The following is a 17,545-nucleotide window of genomic DNA, read 5'->3' on the forward strand; positions in this document are numbered from 1 at the left end:
GGGGTGCTGAGGGCACAGGGGCCACCCTGAGCATGCCCCCCCCCCAGCAGCTTGATTCGGTGCTCCCCTGCACATCCCACCGAGACTGGGCAAAGCAGCCCCGCAGCAGCAGCGCCTGCTGAGCACTGTGCAGGTTAAGAGGGATAGATTTATAAGGTGCCTTAGGGCCAACAAAGCTGTCAGCTAAAGAAGAGGCAGCCGATGCTTGTCCTTCCATGCACAGGGGGAAAAGCGCTGGTGTAGACAAGCCCCACACCTTCAAACGGGAGTTTTGCTGATGGCATCACCGCTAATACCTTGCAGACACCCTCCTACCCCGGGTGCATTACCCCAAGGAGCTGAGAGCAGAGGATCACTCTAACCGCAGGGCAAAGCCCAACAGCTAAAAAGGCTGCTGGCAAGGCCTGCTCTATACATTTATTCACTGAGGCTTTTAATAAAGCAGTGCCCCTCTGTACCTTGCAGCCACTTCCCGGGCCCCATTTGTCCTCCGGCGTCAGGCACGGCGCACATGACGCCAGGCTGGAGGGTGATGCGGCAGAACGTGACTGTCTGGGGGAGGTGGTATCAATCTTGTTGCAATGAAAGACTCTTTCTCTTTTCTCTCTCTTCCCCCCCTCTCCCTGTGCTAATTAAGCCCTCATCTTCATCTGAGTCATTGGCACCATGTCTCCTGGTCGGCCAGTGCAGGAGCCAAGACGAGGCTCCGCAAGTGGAGAAGCGCATCTCCAAGGGGGAGAGAAAGCCACCGCGCTGGAGTCTTCCTCCAGTGACCGAGGCATCGGCGGGAACCTTGGCCGGGCATCCCCACCACCCTGATGCTGAACCCAAGGCAGGAAGGGCAATGCCAGCACATCCCGCTGCAGGCACAGGCCACAGCACCAGGAGGGGGATGCTGTGGGCAGACCCCAGTGCAGAGGAGCGCCTGGCACACAGCAGCAATAAGGACTTTGAGGTTGGGGAAAGCATCTGGAAAGACTCACCACCCTCCTCCTTCAGCACCAGGGAAACCACACGCATCTTCTCAAGGTCCTGCACCTTTCAAGAGCCCCAGTCCACCACCAGCCCCTTTCCTCGGGGCCACGGGAGAAGTGAGCACAGGGAGGTAGGAATGATGCGTGGGAATCCTGTATAGCCAATGCTCATCACCACCCTCCAAGAGACACCCAGGCCACCACGCTCTGCTCTAACAGCACCATTTGCCATGGCATTAGTCTTCAAGGCATTGTGCAACCCCTCCGCCCGAGCTTGGCTGGGCTTCAGTTCCCTGCCAAGATGCCACTGGGTACCTGCCACCCGTGCCAGGACAGCTCGCCTTTGAAACTGGCTCCTGCCCAAAAACCACGGGCTTTTCCCAAGGTCCTTGGCTCAGGGGATGCAAAACAGAAGAGCTCCTTTCCTGCAGGTGAAGAAGACATCTTCCCCCAGGGCTGGGCCATTGCCACCCCTCCTTTGGCCTTCTCCCCTCCAGTGATGTGCAGCAGGAGACGGAGTGGGAGACAGGGATGAGATGATGGAGCAGAGGGCAATTTCCCCAGGGTTATCAGCCAGCGATACCAGCCACAGCACACAGACCACCTCTTCCCGCTGTGGTTTGTGGACATGGCCAAAGCTGGTGCCACCAGGGACCTACAGCTGGGAAAGCTGAGGCAGAGGCTCGGCAGGGCCCTGCCAGGACAGGCTGTCTGCCATCTCCACCTCTATGTGCATTTGTGTACCCAGCTCCCACAGGGGTGGAGGTAAAGGGGATTAGAGAGATTTTAGGTGTTTTGGGGGATTATATGTCCGGCACTCCTAGCAGCCAGTGGCTCCAGGAGGGGCACTGCTGGGGCAGGGGAGGGGATGGGGAGCTGTGGCCATGGACCCCACATACCCAAGGACACACCATTGACCACGGCAAGCTCAGGAATGGTCCCAGCCACCCAGGACGATGCCAGCAAGCCCAGGAACAGTCCTGCCCCGAGCAGCCACACAGGTCCCCTGGCTGGTGCCAGCTTTGCCAGGACCCTCCAGCCCCAAGATAAAATTTCCCAGGGCACATCCCAATGCTCCCTACAAAACCAGGAGCTGGTAATGCTCAGCCAGGCTGCAGTGGCTCCAGCCCTTCATCTAGTACCTGCTTGGCCGCTCCGACTGCCAAAATTTGCCCTTTTATTCCCCAAGGAGCTGGAAGAGTTGCTCCAGTACCTTTGCAGCACCCAGGCTGCAGAAGGCCCAGCTGGGGGCACAAGGGGGCTTGTTTGGGAAATGCAAGGGGCTTGGCATTTCACAGGCTCTGCATCTTCCACTGCTTCTCTAGCCCATGGCGGAGAGCATGACCACAAAGTATACAGTGCAGCAGGACATCAGCACACAGAACAGCATGCATGCATGCATGTGTGTGCATACACACGAGTGGATGTATTCCCATCTCTCTACTCCCAAAGCTGAAGCACATCTGCCCAGGAAACCAAAGGAACCGCCACACCTGGCTGCGTTTGCCTGAGAGAGAACACAGACTGCCAGGGTCTCGCAGAGTTGCTGAGCCTAGACCCCCTCGTGTCATGCAATCTCCCCCAGACTTTTGTCAGCTCTACCTTAAAAACTCACAATTCTCACAGGAAGGCTCCTCAAGCAGATTCTCTAATGGCTGCTCTAATTTTCAGCCTAAATTTATTTATGGTCATTTTATATATCCCTCTGTTCTTCTACCAGCATTGGCCTTTGGCTGAAATGCTATTTCCCATCCTGATGTATTTATAGATAGCTATCACGGCCATCCCCAGCTTCTGCTTTGCTAGCCAAAGGAAGGTTCCTCCAGTTCTCTCTTGTATGACTGGCTCTCCCTCCCTATTTTATCTAGTAGCCCCTTCCCTGCTCCAGTCCAGGCTCAGTTCATCTTCCCTGGATGCAGGAGACCCAAGTGAGCGATCCTGATGGGTCCCACTCCATCCCTGCACGATGCTACCAAGACTTTGCTATCCTGCCTGCAAACCTCCCTGCTCCTCCAGGGCACCGCTGGCCTGTGGTCACCCTGCGGTCTCTTACTCATCCCCATCCTCCTCCACACTGCTATTTCCCAATCAGCAAGACCTGGGCTCCTAGGAGATGTCTTTGCTGTTCTTCAACAAGCACATGGCTTTCCATTTCTCACTGCATCCCACATCTCTTCCTCCAGCCCAGGGTGGCAGCCTCCGTCCCCCCAGCTCCGGGAAGCCAGCCGATGCTGGAAGAAGAAAAGCCCGTGGCTTATCCCTGAGGAGCCCTGCGAGTTGCCACCAGCCACTATGTCCCCTCAACACCACCCAGCGCCATCCCAGTGTTGCTTACTTCCCTGCCAGCCTCGCAGAGCTCCTCTTCTTCTTCCCCTCTTCTCTGCTTCATTAGCACTTTCCCATAGCAAAAGCTTTACTACAAAGAGCAGCTCTACACGTTTCCAGATCTCCGATGCCAGGTTAGCCTGGTGTGACCTACCTTTGGCAAACCCATGATTCATTTTCCTCTTTTGCCTTCCAAATCTGTTCTGAAATGGCATGCGATCGAGGTCAGGCTTACAGTCCTATTCCTGCCTGCCTTACTTTTTTTCCCCTCCTCCCCCCGCTTTTAAATATAGGCATCGCATTCGCTATTCTCCAGTCAGATGGTGCCTCCCCCAACTCGATGGAGTTGTTAAAAATACTTGTTACCAGACCTGCCATTTCATGTGCCAGCTCCCTCCAAGCATGGGGGGGAAGCCATCCTGAGCACTGGGTTGATGGGTGTGATGGTCTCGGTACTTGACTTCCACATCGGCTGCGCTCATGCCCGAGTCCTCGTTTCCACTACCCAGCCCTTTTTGTTGCCTCTGTCTTGGTGTTGACCAAAAGCCCGGGTGAAACATCCATTCGTGCCCAAATATCCCCAGCCATCGCTTCACTGTGCCTTGCTTCCATCTGCAGAGGTGGGGAACCGCTCACTGCCCCTTCAAGCATCCTTCCCGAGGTCCATATCAGCGTGACTTTTGGCAGCTCCCATAGCCCTTCCCAACTTCTTCAGCACCAGGATGTAGTTGTCTTCACTGAGCAGCCCCTTTTCCCATCCCTTTGGGGCATCGTTTGTTCTTAATATCCCTCCATAGGCAGTGGTTCATCGCCTTGGTCCACTGTGCCTTCCCACTGTTTTTTTCCCCTTTGCTGAAGGTACCAGGAGGCCATCATGCACAGAGGTCAGGTTAGACACAGGGAGTTCAATCCCCAAATTACACAAACGTTGTAACTCCTTTAACGAAGAAATTCCTGGCTTCTGCCCCTGGCTCCCTGTGCTGGAGACCAGGTCCCATTGCTCACCCAAGCCCTTTGGGAAATGGAGGAGCTGCCTGACAGCTGATCTTGCTGCTTCTACCCTTCCCTTTAAGACATCCACCCTTTCGTTATGCAGCCCACCAGCCTAAACCACCACCACCTAAGCTCTCCCACAGCCACCACACCAAGAAATGCGTTTGTTGCTGCCTCCAGGCATACCCAAGACACCAACACAACCAACGTGAGCTTGTTGGTGAAGATTAAGGAGCCACAGCTTCCCCAAGGGACCCCACACTCAAGGGTGTTTCTCATGCCAAGGCATTGGTAGAGACCCCCAGCCGTACCCTGGCAGGAGCTGAACCACTGGACTCGCATCTCTGCTGCAGACATGACCCATCCCGCTGCTGGCGAAGCCTCCAAGCCTATAAATGACACCACCAAGGCGTGGGAGCAGGACCCTCATGGGGTAATGGAGCTGGCATGGCGGGTCCCCACCCAGCAAAGCAGCCCCCACTGGCTCACGCTTCTCAGCCCCCAGCACGGGGTTATTCTTTCGGCAGATCTTGTGTTGGTTTTGGTTTTTTTTTTCAAAGGGCGGGAAAAGGCACAAGGAGCTGCAAAAGAAGGTCTCACTCGGGGGGCCAGAAATATAAAGAAATCTTAAATATATACCCGAGTCGAATGCAAAGCACAAGCTCGCAGCCCACACGTACCCTCCCTCAGACTGCACTTGCATGGGAAACTTTAGGATTTCTTTGCTATAGGGGAAGGGGGGGGGGGCAAAAAAACCACAAATTCAGTCTCTCCTACCTAAAAATAAACATGTTCTGCCTGTGCAGGGTGCCTTTAATGGCCACTCATTGCCCACCACCTTGGGGAGGGAGTCTGGGGACCAAGGCTGTGGGCACCCAACTCATTTGGGAAGCAGCAGGATGCGGGGAGCCACTGGACTTCATTCAGAGAGCAATCCATCCTCGTTGATTCTCCAGTGTCTAGTAACAGGGCTAGGCTCCCACTTCAGGCTTTCCCTGAAGAGGAGGGGAGCTTTCTGCCCCTTCCCCAGCAGGAGATGCATCCTGGAGACCTCCATGACCACCTTGGCCAACATCAACTGCCCGCGCTGATGCCCCATAGGCAGTCAAGTTCCTTCTCAAAATCCATCTGGGTTAGGAAAGAGCCTCTGTGGTTTCTGTTTCAATCCGGACCAAAAAGGGACATAACTACATTAGGGTAATATACATTCATTACTGTAACCAGCTGGCCGTGACGTGCTTGGGGTATACCACAGCGCTGCACTACGGGCTGGGGGAGAAATCCACAGAACCTCCAGCGGCATGGGTGGCCCCATCCTGCTCTCATCGTGGTCCTCTCCCAGTGATCTCCCACCCCATGGAGAGCTCCCACGGGGACCCACGGCTTTGCCTGCATTGCAGGCAGGCTTTAATGGGCAGGGACGGGGTGACCAAACCGTCCCAACCGCCGCAGCCAGGCAGGAGAGGTCTGCCTGTCCCCCCCGGCTGCAATCCTAGCGAGGGGGTTTGGGGATGATGGGGAAAGCCAGGATCTCAGGAGGCTTTGCCCTGAGCGCTGTGCCTGCCTTCCCCAGCACTTCCCAGGGGCTTGCTGCCCGGCACGGGGGCAAAGCAGACCTGCTGGGATAGCGGGTGCAAAAACACCACAGCTCCCATGATTTGTATGCCAAATCCTCTGCTTGGCAACTCCTGATGGGCTTTGCCTGGTGGTGACACGCACCATGCCCCCACCATGGCTGATGCCGTTCCCCCCAGCATCACCTCCACAGCCCCCAGCCTGATCCTCCCTGCAAACCACAGCTGCATCCAGCTGAGAAACACACTCAGGCCAGCAGGAACAGCCTCAATATCTCCATACCACAGCAAAAAGGGAAGGAAAAAAAAAAAAGAAATACCTTATAGCAGATTCCCTGGCCTAACCAGTTCCCTCAAGACCTTGACACCCACTGCTGCTCTCCCCAGTGCAGTAACAGACCTCTTTCTTCCCTTTAATAGCGGTAATTTGATCTCCTGCACACAGGGCCATGCTTCACTCCCCGCCGGTCCTGCCTGGTATCCATCAGCGACCCCAAAGCTGGACAAGATCTGAATGAAAACGCTTTGCTCTTCCAAATCAGGTTAATGAGGAAATTGGTACATTTCCTTTGCAGGGCCGGGGCTGGCCTGTGGCAGCATACATCCTGCCACGGCTGCATGCTGGGGTCTCCAGGCAGGGTGGGCACCTCCTGCCCCATGCCCTGCCTGCAGCGCTGCCTTCCGCTGGCCCCGGGGTGCTCTGGGGTGCTCTGGGGTGCCGGGGACAGGCAGCAGGCAGGAGTCCCTGCAGAGGGGTGCACAAAGCTCAGCAAAGCCTGCAGCGTGTGGGCATGCTTGTGTCTGTGTGTGTGTGGGGAAGGGGAAGGAGTGGGGAAACAGGGAAAGAAACCATATTTCATTTTTGTTTTCTAAATGGAATGCAAAAAATGCATTGCTAGAAGCAGTACTAAAAATCAAGAGTTTTCAAAACATTTGATATGAGCACAGAGACCAATTATTGCTCTGTTCTCTTCTGATCCACCGAGAAATCACACCCAGATGCCCCAGCATCAATCCACGGACCCTGACCCCACATGTGCCTCCTCCTCCTCCTCTCCCCCCAGCCATCCCTCACTGCAACCCCCCAGCTGCCCCCACCTCTGCTCCTGAATGCCCACCTTCCCCCTGCCCGGACCCCTCCTGCACCTTCCCCAGCCCCAGATGACAGCACCCCTTAACTGCCCCGCAGGCAGGATGAACTTTTCCTGATGGACGATTTGCAAAGATCCGCAGCCTTCATTAAACCCAGCACTTGGCTAAGGCAGCGCCGGTGTTCCCAGCGCACATCCTCAGCGTCGGGCTCGGACACGTGCCAGCGCTGCTGCCTCTCCTGCTGGACCCGGAGCCTGCACGCTGCAGTGGGGCATGGTTTTCACGGGATCAGTTTTGGTGTTGTTTTTCAGTGGGGCTTGGTGATTGCCAGGCTGGATCCCTGCTTTGTTTCAAGCACGCTGCAAGCCCAGAGTGGCAGCTCGGGCCCTGCAATATGTTTCCTAAATGCAGGAACATCCCCAGCTGCAATGCTCTGGGGCAATAGACCCACACGCGACCTTGCTCAAGGACCCCAACTCACCCCAATACCGACAGTCCAACCCTGATGCACAGCAGCACATGCACCAACGCAGAGGCAAGGAAACAGCTTTGCAAAGCCTCATTGGCACAATTTCCAGCGCCAAACCTGCTAATAAAATTAGAGACCCCGGGCTTGACGAAGATGAGCAGCAGGGGCCAGGCAGTGCCAAAACCCCCTGCTACCTCCTCTCCTTGAGCCTGGAGTTGTTGGGCAGTGCCGGAGCATCGGTGCCAGAGCATCGGTGCCTCCGCTGGCCCCTCGGCTCCTCCACTGCTGCCGGCAGACAGTCTAGGAGCGAGACTTTCCCGCGCGGGCAAGGAAGAGGGTGTGGGCAGGGAGCTTTTGACAGAACATGCCTGCAAAGCTGGGGATCCAGCAGACACAGTTTGTTTCTTGCTGTGTCATTTCAGCACACACACACAGAGAAAAAGGGGAAAAAAAAAAAAAGGCAGGAACATTTGGCAAGCAGGCGAGGGTCTGGCTTTGCTGAGTGCAGAGAAAGAGCCGTTTCTTCCAAAGGGAGAAGAGGGTAAAGCAGGCTGGCTGCCGCACATGTGCCCGTCGGGGATGGGCTCCAGCACCCACGGCTGGCAGCACGCGCGCTGCCGGCTCAGGCACCAACAGGAGCTGTTTGGGGAAAAACAGCTCGTTTCGTTAAGTTAGGAAGGTTTTAAACCTTAGGGGTAGAATTTGAAGTTTCCTCTCTAACTTAATTGGATTTAAAACACTCCGCGTTTGAGGTTTCAGAGGAAGAAGCAGGAAGGGACTCTGTCCTGCAGTGCCACAAGTGCTGGGGACTTTTTGGCAGCCCCCGTCCCCCCCCAGCACACAGCACACCCCACTTCGCCCGCACAGCCGGGAGCCGCCAGGAATAGCTGCAGAGGCTTTAAGATCTGTGCTTGCTACCGAGCTGCTAAGAGCACTGGGTGTTGATTAAATTTTCATACCTCCCCGACAGGATATTTTTTTGTGTTGCGTTTTAATTTAAAACACACGAAAAGGCACTCCTTTTCCCTTTGCAAGCGTTCCAGCTCAAGAGCCTGGTGACATCCCAGGACACAGAGGCTAAAAAGCCAAGAAGTTTCCCTCTTTCGCCATCCCTCCCATCTCCTCCGCTCTCCAGCCTCGCTCCCTCCTCCTCCTCCTCTCCCCAGAGATCATCTCTAGCCAGCACCACTCCTTGCTGCGAGCTACCGTTACCCATCACACTCCCAGCTTCACCCTCCGCAGTGCCCAAAGGAGCAGCAGGGCAGGCTCAGCCCCCGGCTGCAGGACCACTGCTGTACTGAGCTCCTCCAGTGCTCTGCCCACCACCGTGGTGTCAGGACAGGGGGGATCTTTGCAGCACCAGCTCTCACTGCAGAGTCCCTACGACCCTTGGCACGTGGGTGGCACCGCTGTAGCCCTTGTCTTGGGAGCAGGGACCCCAGGGGACAGGTACTGATGTCCAAAGGAGCTGCAGCAGCTCCTGGAAGCACCAGGGCTCAGGGAGGTTTCCCGGCTCAGCTCCAAGTCCAAGTGAACCCCAACAGGAGCAAACTCCTCTCTGGTCAAGTCACTAATTTTGCTGGCCCTGACTGCCCCACATAAAGCCAGGCACTGCCCTTGCTCTCCGAAAGGCAAGAGAAACACACCCAGACCTGCACAATGGTCAGGTCCCACTCACCCTGTTCACACATGGGTGCTTTGGGGAGAGCATCTGGGTGCTGAGCATCCCAAGGGATGACCATGACATCCCGGGAATTTATGCCAACAAGTGACAAGCAATTTCGTACACACATACGTGGAAAAGTAACTGCATTGAAACCGATTCCTCCTCTGAGCCCCTCCAAGGCCACTCGACTAGTGCAGCTGGGGACCTGGCAAGGAGCAGGACAGCTGAGCCTTGCGCCCGTCTCCGATCTGTGTACTCCAGCACACCTCCCTTTCCCAGCACCCCAAATCAGAGTTGCCTGAACAGTTCCCGTTTCAAAAAGGATGGATTTCACTGCATTTGAAAACCAGGCTCCAGCAAAAGCTCTCAGGTTTGGTGCTTCACAGTCAAAAGCAGCCCAAGCCAACTTTTGAAAACCCAGCCCGGCACTCCAGCAGCATGAAACCCCAACCCGCACACGTGGTGAGATTCATCTCATACGTGGTGAGGTTCCTCTCGGCCCTTTTGCACCGCACATTTAGAGGAGATCCCAAACACCAGGGGTTCCAGTGCTTCCGCAGGGTGGGCTTCCCTTGCACCCTCCTGGCCGCAGTGCCTCGGGCGCGCTGGAAGCACATGGCAGTTGAGTCACGCTCACTGCAAACCCCCTTCCTTGCAGCAGCTCGCGTTTTACAGCTGCTCTTGCGGAGTCTGTGCTGCCGGGCTCTGCATGCACGGCTTGCTCTTCGCACCTAACGAGCGCCTTTGCAACCACCCGGCTGTTTGCAGGTGGCTGTTTAGCTTTGCACGGGGCTAGAAGACCTGCACACCCCATCTTCCCCGAGGCTATGGCACACAGATCTGCCCACAACCACTACATTTTAGTAGGTACTTTGGAAGCTGCCAAGGACTTGATTCTCTTTCTCCCAGCAAACGCTCTCCTCCTGCTGCAAAAGCACCCAGAAGGCTCCCAGCACTCAGCCCTGGCATCTCCTCAGGTTCCCTGTATCTTTTTGCCCTCCTGCTTCCCTATAGTCCCAATCTGTTGTGACACGAGAGGCCTTTTGGGTTTATAGCAAGCAACTGTGGCCACCTAGCTCCCGTTAGGCCTTGCCATGCATTTTTAATTAGCAGCATAGATGCTCTTCCACTGCTGCTTTAACGCGTGCGCTTAGGAGGCAAATGTTTTTACCCATCATTGCTAATAGCCGTAGCCCCGTGCAAAGTCAAGTTGGCTCTTTGCATGGCCCGGCTGCAGCTTGGTTATCACTGCTGTGCAGGCACTCCTGCCTGTCTCCAGGTTGCTCTGACTCTCAGGAATTTACTGGAGCCACAACATTAGGATCAGGAGTTCAACCTGATGGCCAGATCCATGCAGGGAAAGAGGCTTTCCCCACGCAGCAGGCTCTGGTTCTCTGCACCGGCCGTGCTGTACCTGTGAAGTGCTCGGAGCCTCTCCTGGTGCAAGCAGAGGGTGCCCGGGGCCACAGCCAGGCACGTTCCTATGCTTGTACCTGTGGCCCCGTACAACCACATGCAACCTCAGCAACCGCTCGCAACCGCAACCGCTTGCACCTCGCGGCAGTCTCAGACCCTGCGAGCAACGCTGGCAGGAGGAGCAGGCAGCCCTGGCTCCCCTGCCTGCATCTGTTCACATTTGCATTGCTCCCACAGCTATAAACAGCAGCTTTCTCTGTGCACTTTTGTTGTCGTTTGTCCTGCGCTAACCTAACGCTAAAGCCCAGTGGGGGCAATAGGGGGGCTGCGGTTCCCGTGCTGTGTGTCTGGTGTTACCGGCTCCGGGGAGCACAGAGCAGTGCTCCGGGCAAGGGACCCAGCTGGGACAGGGAGGGCTGACCCCTCTCCCTGCAGAGCCCACCAGGCCAGCCCACGGCCCCAGCACATGCTTGCCACGGGTGTTTTTCTTCCCATCTCAGCTCTCGGCAGCGTGGGGGAAGATGAGAGTAGCAGCTGCCGGCAAACCAGGCTCCTCCTTGCTACCTGCAAGCACAGCAGCTGAGCCCTTCCAAACGGGAAAGCAAATAAACAATCTCAGTGAGTAAATACAGTCTCTCAAGTCGGCGTTTTGGAGGAAACAACAAGTTTGAACTCCTCTCCTGTTTGCTCTCCAGGACTGGGAGAGCCAGTCTGAGCATCTGAAGCCACCATCTGAAGCCAGCCAGCCCTGTGGCACGCACCAGCAGCCCCTCACCAGCCCAGCCACCCCCTCCCGGACCCCAGCATCACTGTTTAATGGCAAAACTGCAACCTGGCGCCTGCCCCGTGCCAGCACGCCAGCAGAGGCAGAGAAGTAGGACAGCGAGCCTCTTTGCCAGCATTATTTTTCCCTCTGGTCCCTACATAAATCAGGTTTAGTCTCAAGCCAGCCCAGGGAAGGGGCATCTGCTCCAGTATAAGAAGAAAAGCAAAATACTCCTTAGCCCCTGTTTTGAACGACAGAGACAGACAGAGGAACCACAACTCCCAAAACTCCCCTCTAAAAGAAATTAAAGTCCTTCAGGCTTCAGGCCCTTCCAGGGCCGGGAGCTGGAAAAGCCATAAGCCCCCATAATTTGAGGCTTTTTCTTTTTTTTTTTAACCCATACTGTGATTTCTACCTAGCAAGACAGCATTTCATGCAGGCAAGGCTGATGAAAACAAGGCAAAAGGCAAGCACATCCATGAAATAACACACGTGGAAAGTACCACGGGGCTGATTAGCTTTTCATGATGCTATCCACAAATTCTGGGAGCCACGCTTCTAGACCCGGTAAAATTGTGGAAAAATGGATCTTAAAATCACGATACAGTTACACAGGGGAATACTATAGTAAGCAATTTCTTTGAGAGATTGCTAAAGTGGTTTTCCTCCGATCTCCCTCTCCTCTGCAGTGTTAACCTGCAAGGACGCAGCCTCCCATCGCTTCATTCCTGTGGGAAAGCAGAGAGTCCCCCACTGATCTCCCCAAACCTGGGGCATGTGCTGGGCAAGGCCCATGCTGGTTAGCAGTGGGTGCCGGCTCTGGTTTGCTGCTCTGAGCAATGAAGGTGAGGGCAGAGCAACCCAGTGGCTTTCCACCCCTGCCCAGCCCTCCTCCAGCAACCCCCCAGACCTCATCCCCCATGTCTATGCCTCATTTTTCTATTAAAAAAAAGGCAGAAGCCCATTTTGCTGCCTCCGACCAGCAAAAGGACTGAGCACCCATAGCCTTTGCAACCTAGATGCACCCTGCGAGACAGCCCCTGTGCCCGAGGAGGGCGGGAGGCACAACCCAACGGTGCTGGGAACACTGTCCGTCCCTCACCGCCTCCCAGAGTGAATCAGCAGCATTTTACTATACCAAGGCCCCCAGCCTCATTCAATTAAAAGCCAAGGGAGGTCCCTAATCCTTTCCATTATAGGTAAGTAATAGCTGGTTCTTTGCAGAGGAGCAGGAAAGGGAGGCACCTTACGGTCCTGGCCATCAGGGACACCATGACAGAGCGCGTCTGCCCGGCATTGCGACTGGTGCTGGGAAGAGCATGCAGATACTAGGGCTGTGGCTCCCCAAGTGACCCAGAGAGCCCTCGATTTAGCAGCCACTGTGGTAAACAGGGGATCCCACGGGGCAGGTCCTGCAGAGCATGGTTATCAGTGCTCCCAGCAGCATCTCCCTTATCCCCCAGTAAGATCCAGATGGTGGATCAGCAAATCCCAGATATCAAATGGATGAGCTCCAGCCTTCCCAGTAAGGACACCCTAAACTGCAGGAGACCAGACTTTCTGGGGAACTGCTAGTACAAACCCATGGGATCGATCAGACCATAAATTGCCCGTCCATGTAGCTCACTGGCTCCTCGCACACCACAACCGGGGCTCTAGCACAGGGAGCGCTGCTGCTAATCGCTGCAGGTGCTGAAGGATGGGGAGGAGGGGATATGAGGAGTGCTGGTGGAAGCAGCCCCTGGCTTTTGCAGAGACCCAGTCATTAATTCAAGAAACAAGGTGCAGGGCAGGTCACTGGTGCCAGGCACAGGCAGTGCTGGGCATGCACCGGCTGTGGCACAGCAGTGTGCGCAGGCAGCAGCTGCCCAGCCACGCTAAAGGTGGGGAAACCACACCACCAGGCAGGAAAAATCACCTTTGCTGCTATACTCAGTTATGCCTGGGCAATAGGCACTGTAGTCAAGTCTCTAATTTCACTGATACACCAGAAGCAGCCAAGAAATTATCTTTTTTTGGTCTGAACTCCCAGGTGGTTCAATCCTGCCTAATTCCCCTGCTGAAGCAGCAAGATCCAGACACCGCCATCTCCTTTAGGAAGAGGAAAACCAAATCCTTGTGACAAGATCAACCCCTTGCCATGAACTCTTCCCTTTTTACCCCAGTTTGTGGTTCATGGTCCATCTGCCCATGCACACCCTCGACGCTGGGATGGACCAAGCAGGAGGGGGACCCCAACGCTGGCAGCACGGTGCCTTCGTCTGAGGTTGAAAACCAGCCTTTCTGCTCACAACGAAGTAACTATCGAAGCATCTTTCCCCATCACAAGCCATCCAATTTGTCTCACGCAGAGCAATGCCACTCTGCAAATCTCCAGGCGTTATGGGAACCAGGGTATAAAAACATTCCTGGTGCAATGATGCTGAAATTGATGCTGAAATTAGGCTGGGAACAGAACTGGCACAGTTGCTCCTAGCCCATAAAGTAAAATGTACGTATGCAGCCATTCACCCACAACAATATTGCACTTTGTGGTTGCCTGTAGCTTTTTTCCCTGCTTCCAGCTTTGCCCCCAAGTTGCTCCCTGCGTACCCCAAGGGCTCGGGCATTGGCAACTTCAAGTGGCTGCAAACCACAGGAACCCAGCCCAGCTTCATCAGCACCAACAGATGTTTGCAGCACGAATACCAAAGGTCTCAGCTCCCTTTCTGACACCGAAACGCTGCCGCTGCCCCAGGGAAGGGGTCTGAGCCCAGCTCTGGGGCTTCCCAAGGCTGCCGCAGGGATGCAAGCACATCTGCTGCCTGGTCTGCAGGGAGAGCAGACGCACAGTGCCCAGAAACCACGTCCACTCTTACAGAGCTGCCCCGGGGAGCACAGGAGGAGGAGGAGGGAAGGAAGGATGCCTCCCTGCTCCCCAGGGACAACCCTCGAGCAGGAGGCTTGCTGCAGCCCATGCCCACAAGGTTTTGCTCTCTGCCATGGGTTGCACAACCAGCCCAGAGATGGAGGCCAAAGCCCTTAGAGCTCCTTTGCCCAGAGACAAGTAACACATGCCTCCTTATTCCCCATCTCCTGCCCAAATGGGATGGACTGACCCCATCTCCATCACGAAGGAAACTCAGCATCTCACAGGTTTACAGGACACATAAATACTGTCTCCAGCTCCCCATCCCCATCTCCAGCTACCCAAAGAAACCTCAGAGCAGCGCTACTCACATTGTACAGGACTGTGGTCCACCCTTCCATGGTGATGCACTGGAAGACGGTCAACACAGCAAAAAGGATGTTGTCGAACTGTGTGATCCCATCGTTGGGACCGATCCACTCCCGGCACTCGTAGCCTGGGGGGCAACCCTGCACCCCGCATGGATGGGGGGGGTCCAGCTCCTCTAGTTCACCTGCAAGCGCACAGCAGAGAGCCAAAGGAGGCAGAGGTAAGAGAGAGGCAGGGGACAGGCAAGGGGAAGAGCCTGAACGCAGACGGGCTTGGGGCAGAGCAGGGGACCCCGCTGGGACTAGCCCTGGCTGCACACAAACTGCTCCCATAAGAAATTGGGACATCCTGAACGCAACCGGGTGGTGTCTGGTGTGCACAAAGCAAAATGCAGGATCCTCTCAGCCCTAGGCTTCCCACAATAGCAACATGCACTGGCCCCGGCTGTTTTCCACCCATGGGATGCAGCGCAGGCACAGAGCCCTTCTCCACACCTGAATTGTTTGTGTAGCAGGCTCGGTGCAGCTTCCCACTGTAAAACTCCAGGCCGATGATGGCAAACATGAGGATAGCGAAAAAGAGCAGCAAGCCAATCTGGAGCAGAGGCACCATGGCCTTCATGATGGATTTCAGCACAATCTGCAGGCCTGGGAGGGGAAAGAAAGAGCACAGCTCAGCATGGTGATGCAAACCACCCTGCGCGGGGCATGTCTATCCCACCTCTGGAAGAGGAGAACAGTAAGCAGAGAGGACGGACAGTCATCAGCCAGATGCAAGAGGCCAGCACAACCTGAAGGATCTCTTTAGGCAGCTGAGGACCATGGAGGAAAGCACGGTCCCAGGGGGAGCAGGGAGGGCCAGGCTTCAGAGCAAGGCTCCAGGAGGGCTGGTTTCTGGACCTGGTCCCCCCCTCTGGTATCCTGCCTGTGCTTGTCCCACCTGGACTTGGTGGGACATAGCGTGTGCAGCTCTGCCCCCCTCACTGCCCCCAAGGCACGGATCCAGCACACTGCCCAGACAGTGCCCAGGGCAGGAGGGACAGGAGGACCGGTGCCAGCAGCAGCCTAGTTTCTTTATTTATCCCCAAGCTGGCAGATGAAATCTTGCAAAAAAAATGAAATCTCCCCTGAATAAACCTCAGTCCTAAAAGGATCCACCCACCGCCTTCTGGCCAGGAAAGTGGAGCCGCTGGTGGGCCCCAGCGAGCCGCCGAGCCCAGCCTTGTGCCAGCACAGAGCAGGCTGGGCGGGGGGAAATGCCACCTGGGGACACCAAACACTGCCATCCTAGAGCTGCCACTACATGGGGACGTTTGTCCCCCTCTTCCCTGATTTCACCCTACTTCTCCGAGGTGGCACGAGGACCCCTCTCACTCTGAAGGACATCAGGGATGGATGTGGATATCCAAGGAGGAGGACAAGGAGCATCCAACTTACTGGGAATGCCCGAGACAAGCTTCAGAGGTCTGAGCACACGCACGGCCCGCAGCGTCCGCAGGTCCACGTGGGTGTTGAAGTGCGTCCCAGCGGTGGCGAGGATGCTGCGGGCAGACAGGGAGAGAGCAGAGTTACCTCAGGCAGGGCCCTCGGCCACCCCGGTGCCAAGAGCCATGTTCTCATGCCAGGCTGGGGGGAGTCGTGAGGAGCACCAAGTCCCTGGGCAGATACAGAGATTCAACCTCCCAAAGCCCACATGCCAGCAAGCCCCGTTTGATGCTAGCACCAAAGCTCATGGTCCACTCTGGCCAGCCAAAGCCACCCAGGAGCCACCCAGGCCTGGCACCCCCCCATCGATCCCCCCCCATGTGCCAGGATGGCTGGAGATAGCCCCACATCGCAGTGCTGGTCATCACCTATGCCATGCAGTCAACACTGCAGACGTAGTGCTCATCACAGCTGCATGGGTTTAAACTCCCTTCCAGGCAGGTGGCACATGGACCAGAGATGGTGACCCAGAGATGGGGGTCGCTCCCCTGATGGTCACCCATGCTCCCCTGGCTGCACCTTCAGCCATCAGCTGCTACAGCTTTTTCCACACATGGAGCTTCCTTAGAGTCCCACCTCTGGGATTGCCAAGAAGGAGCCAAGAACCTCACATGCATTCAAAAATCTATAGTAATGAAAGTTTGATGACCTTGGAAGGCAACCAGCAGGCACAGGAAGGACTCCAGAGGTTTTCTTTTAAAACACAAAGATTTTTTCAAGCCCATCTCTGGGAAACAAATTGGGGCAGAAGGGAGCTGGCGTGCACTGAATCCAGCTGTGGAAATACTCGGGGCCCCTGTACTTGCTGGGGGGCCGGGGATGTTGCAGCTCGGGGATGCCAGCAGAGCTGCAGGAGCACAGATGGCCCTGCCAGAGCTTGTGGCATCCTCTCCCACCCGGGCTCGGTCCCCAGGTGCTGGGCAAGGAGGAGGAGGAGGCAGGGCTGCAGTGGAGGAGTAGGGGATGGGAGAGGAGGGGACGGGGAGGAGAGCGGGACAGAGGGAGGCAGCAACCTCAGGGCTGTTTGCAGCAATCCAACAACCGAGTTAAATTGGGTCATTGTTCCACTAATTCATCTAATTACAGGCCAGAGCAGCTCTCTGGCGCGCTGAGCAATTAGCACTCTTTCTTTCCCGCTCTCCCCCAGGTACGGCAGGTACCAACCTGCCCCTCCAGAAAGGCGGTTGGGTTTCCTAGGATACCCCGGCAGCAGAAACGCTCTCACATCAGCAAACCAGGTTGTTTCAACTCCTTTTCCTCCCTTCCCTGGCACAAGGGGTTGGCTGCAAAACCCAGTTCCGGCAGCAGCCAGGATGCATCGCTCCAGCGTCGCCCACTACTCCCCGTGTATCAGGCTGCTTATCCCCGATATATATGGGGACCTTTTACCCTTGATGGCACTTTCCTTTTCCCCCGCGCCCCAGCCCGTGACCAGTCCCCGCTACCCACGGGGCTGACGGGAGAGCAGAAAAGGGACTTAATTAAGTCAGGAGCACCCAGAGGCTGGGGAGAGCTGCGTTGTTAAATTGGTTGTATGATCAAAATCAATAAGTATGATAAAGCACCGCC

At 55.9% G+C, this 17,545-nt stretch overlaps 1 protein-coding gene across 5 annotated transcripts in view; it reads right to left on the minus strand.

The window, feature by feature from the left end:
- Positions 1-17,545, minus strand: part of CACNA1E (calcium voltage-gated channel subunit alpha1 E) — a 139,520-nt gene that overhangs the window by 60,010 nt on the left and 61,965 nt on the right. For all 5 annotated transcript variants that reach the window (XR_012043291.1, XM_072866749.1, XM_072866748.1 and 2 more), the window contains exons 6-8: positions 15,929-16,032; positions 14,987-15,139; positions 14,495-14,676 (exon numbers count right to left, since the gene is read on the minus strand). Coding sequence is in view for 4 of the 5 variants with exons in the window: in XM_072866749.1 (XP_072722850.1) it covers positions 14,495-14,676; positions 14,987-15,139; positions 15,929-16,032 (439 nt within the window). In the remaining variant the exon portion in view is untranslated. The remainder of the gene's footprint in view (positions 1-14,494; positions 14,677-14,986; positions 15,140-15,928; positions 16,033-17,545) is intronic.

This window comes from Ciconia boyciana, chromosome 7 (assembly GCF_034638445.1).
Source record: "Ciconia boyciana chromosome 7, ASM3463844v1, whole genome shotgun sequence".
Lineage (NCBI taxonomy): Eukaryota > Metazoa > Chordata > Aves > Ciconiiformes > Ciconiidae > Ciconia > Ciconia boyciana.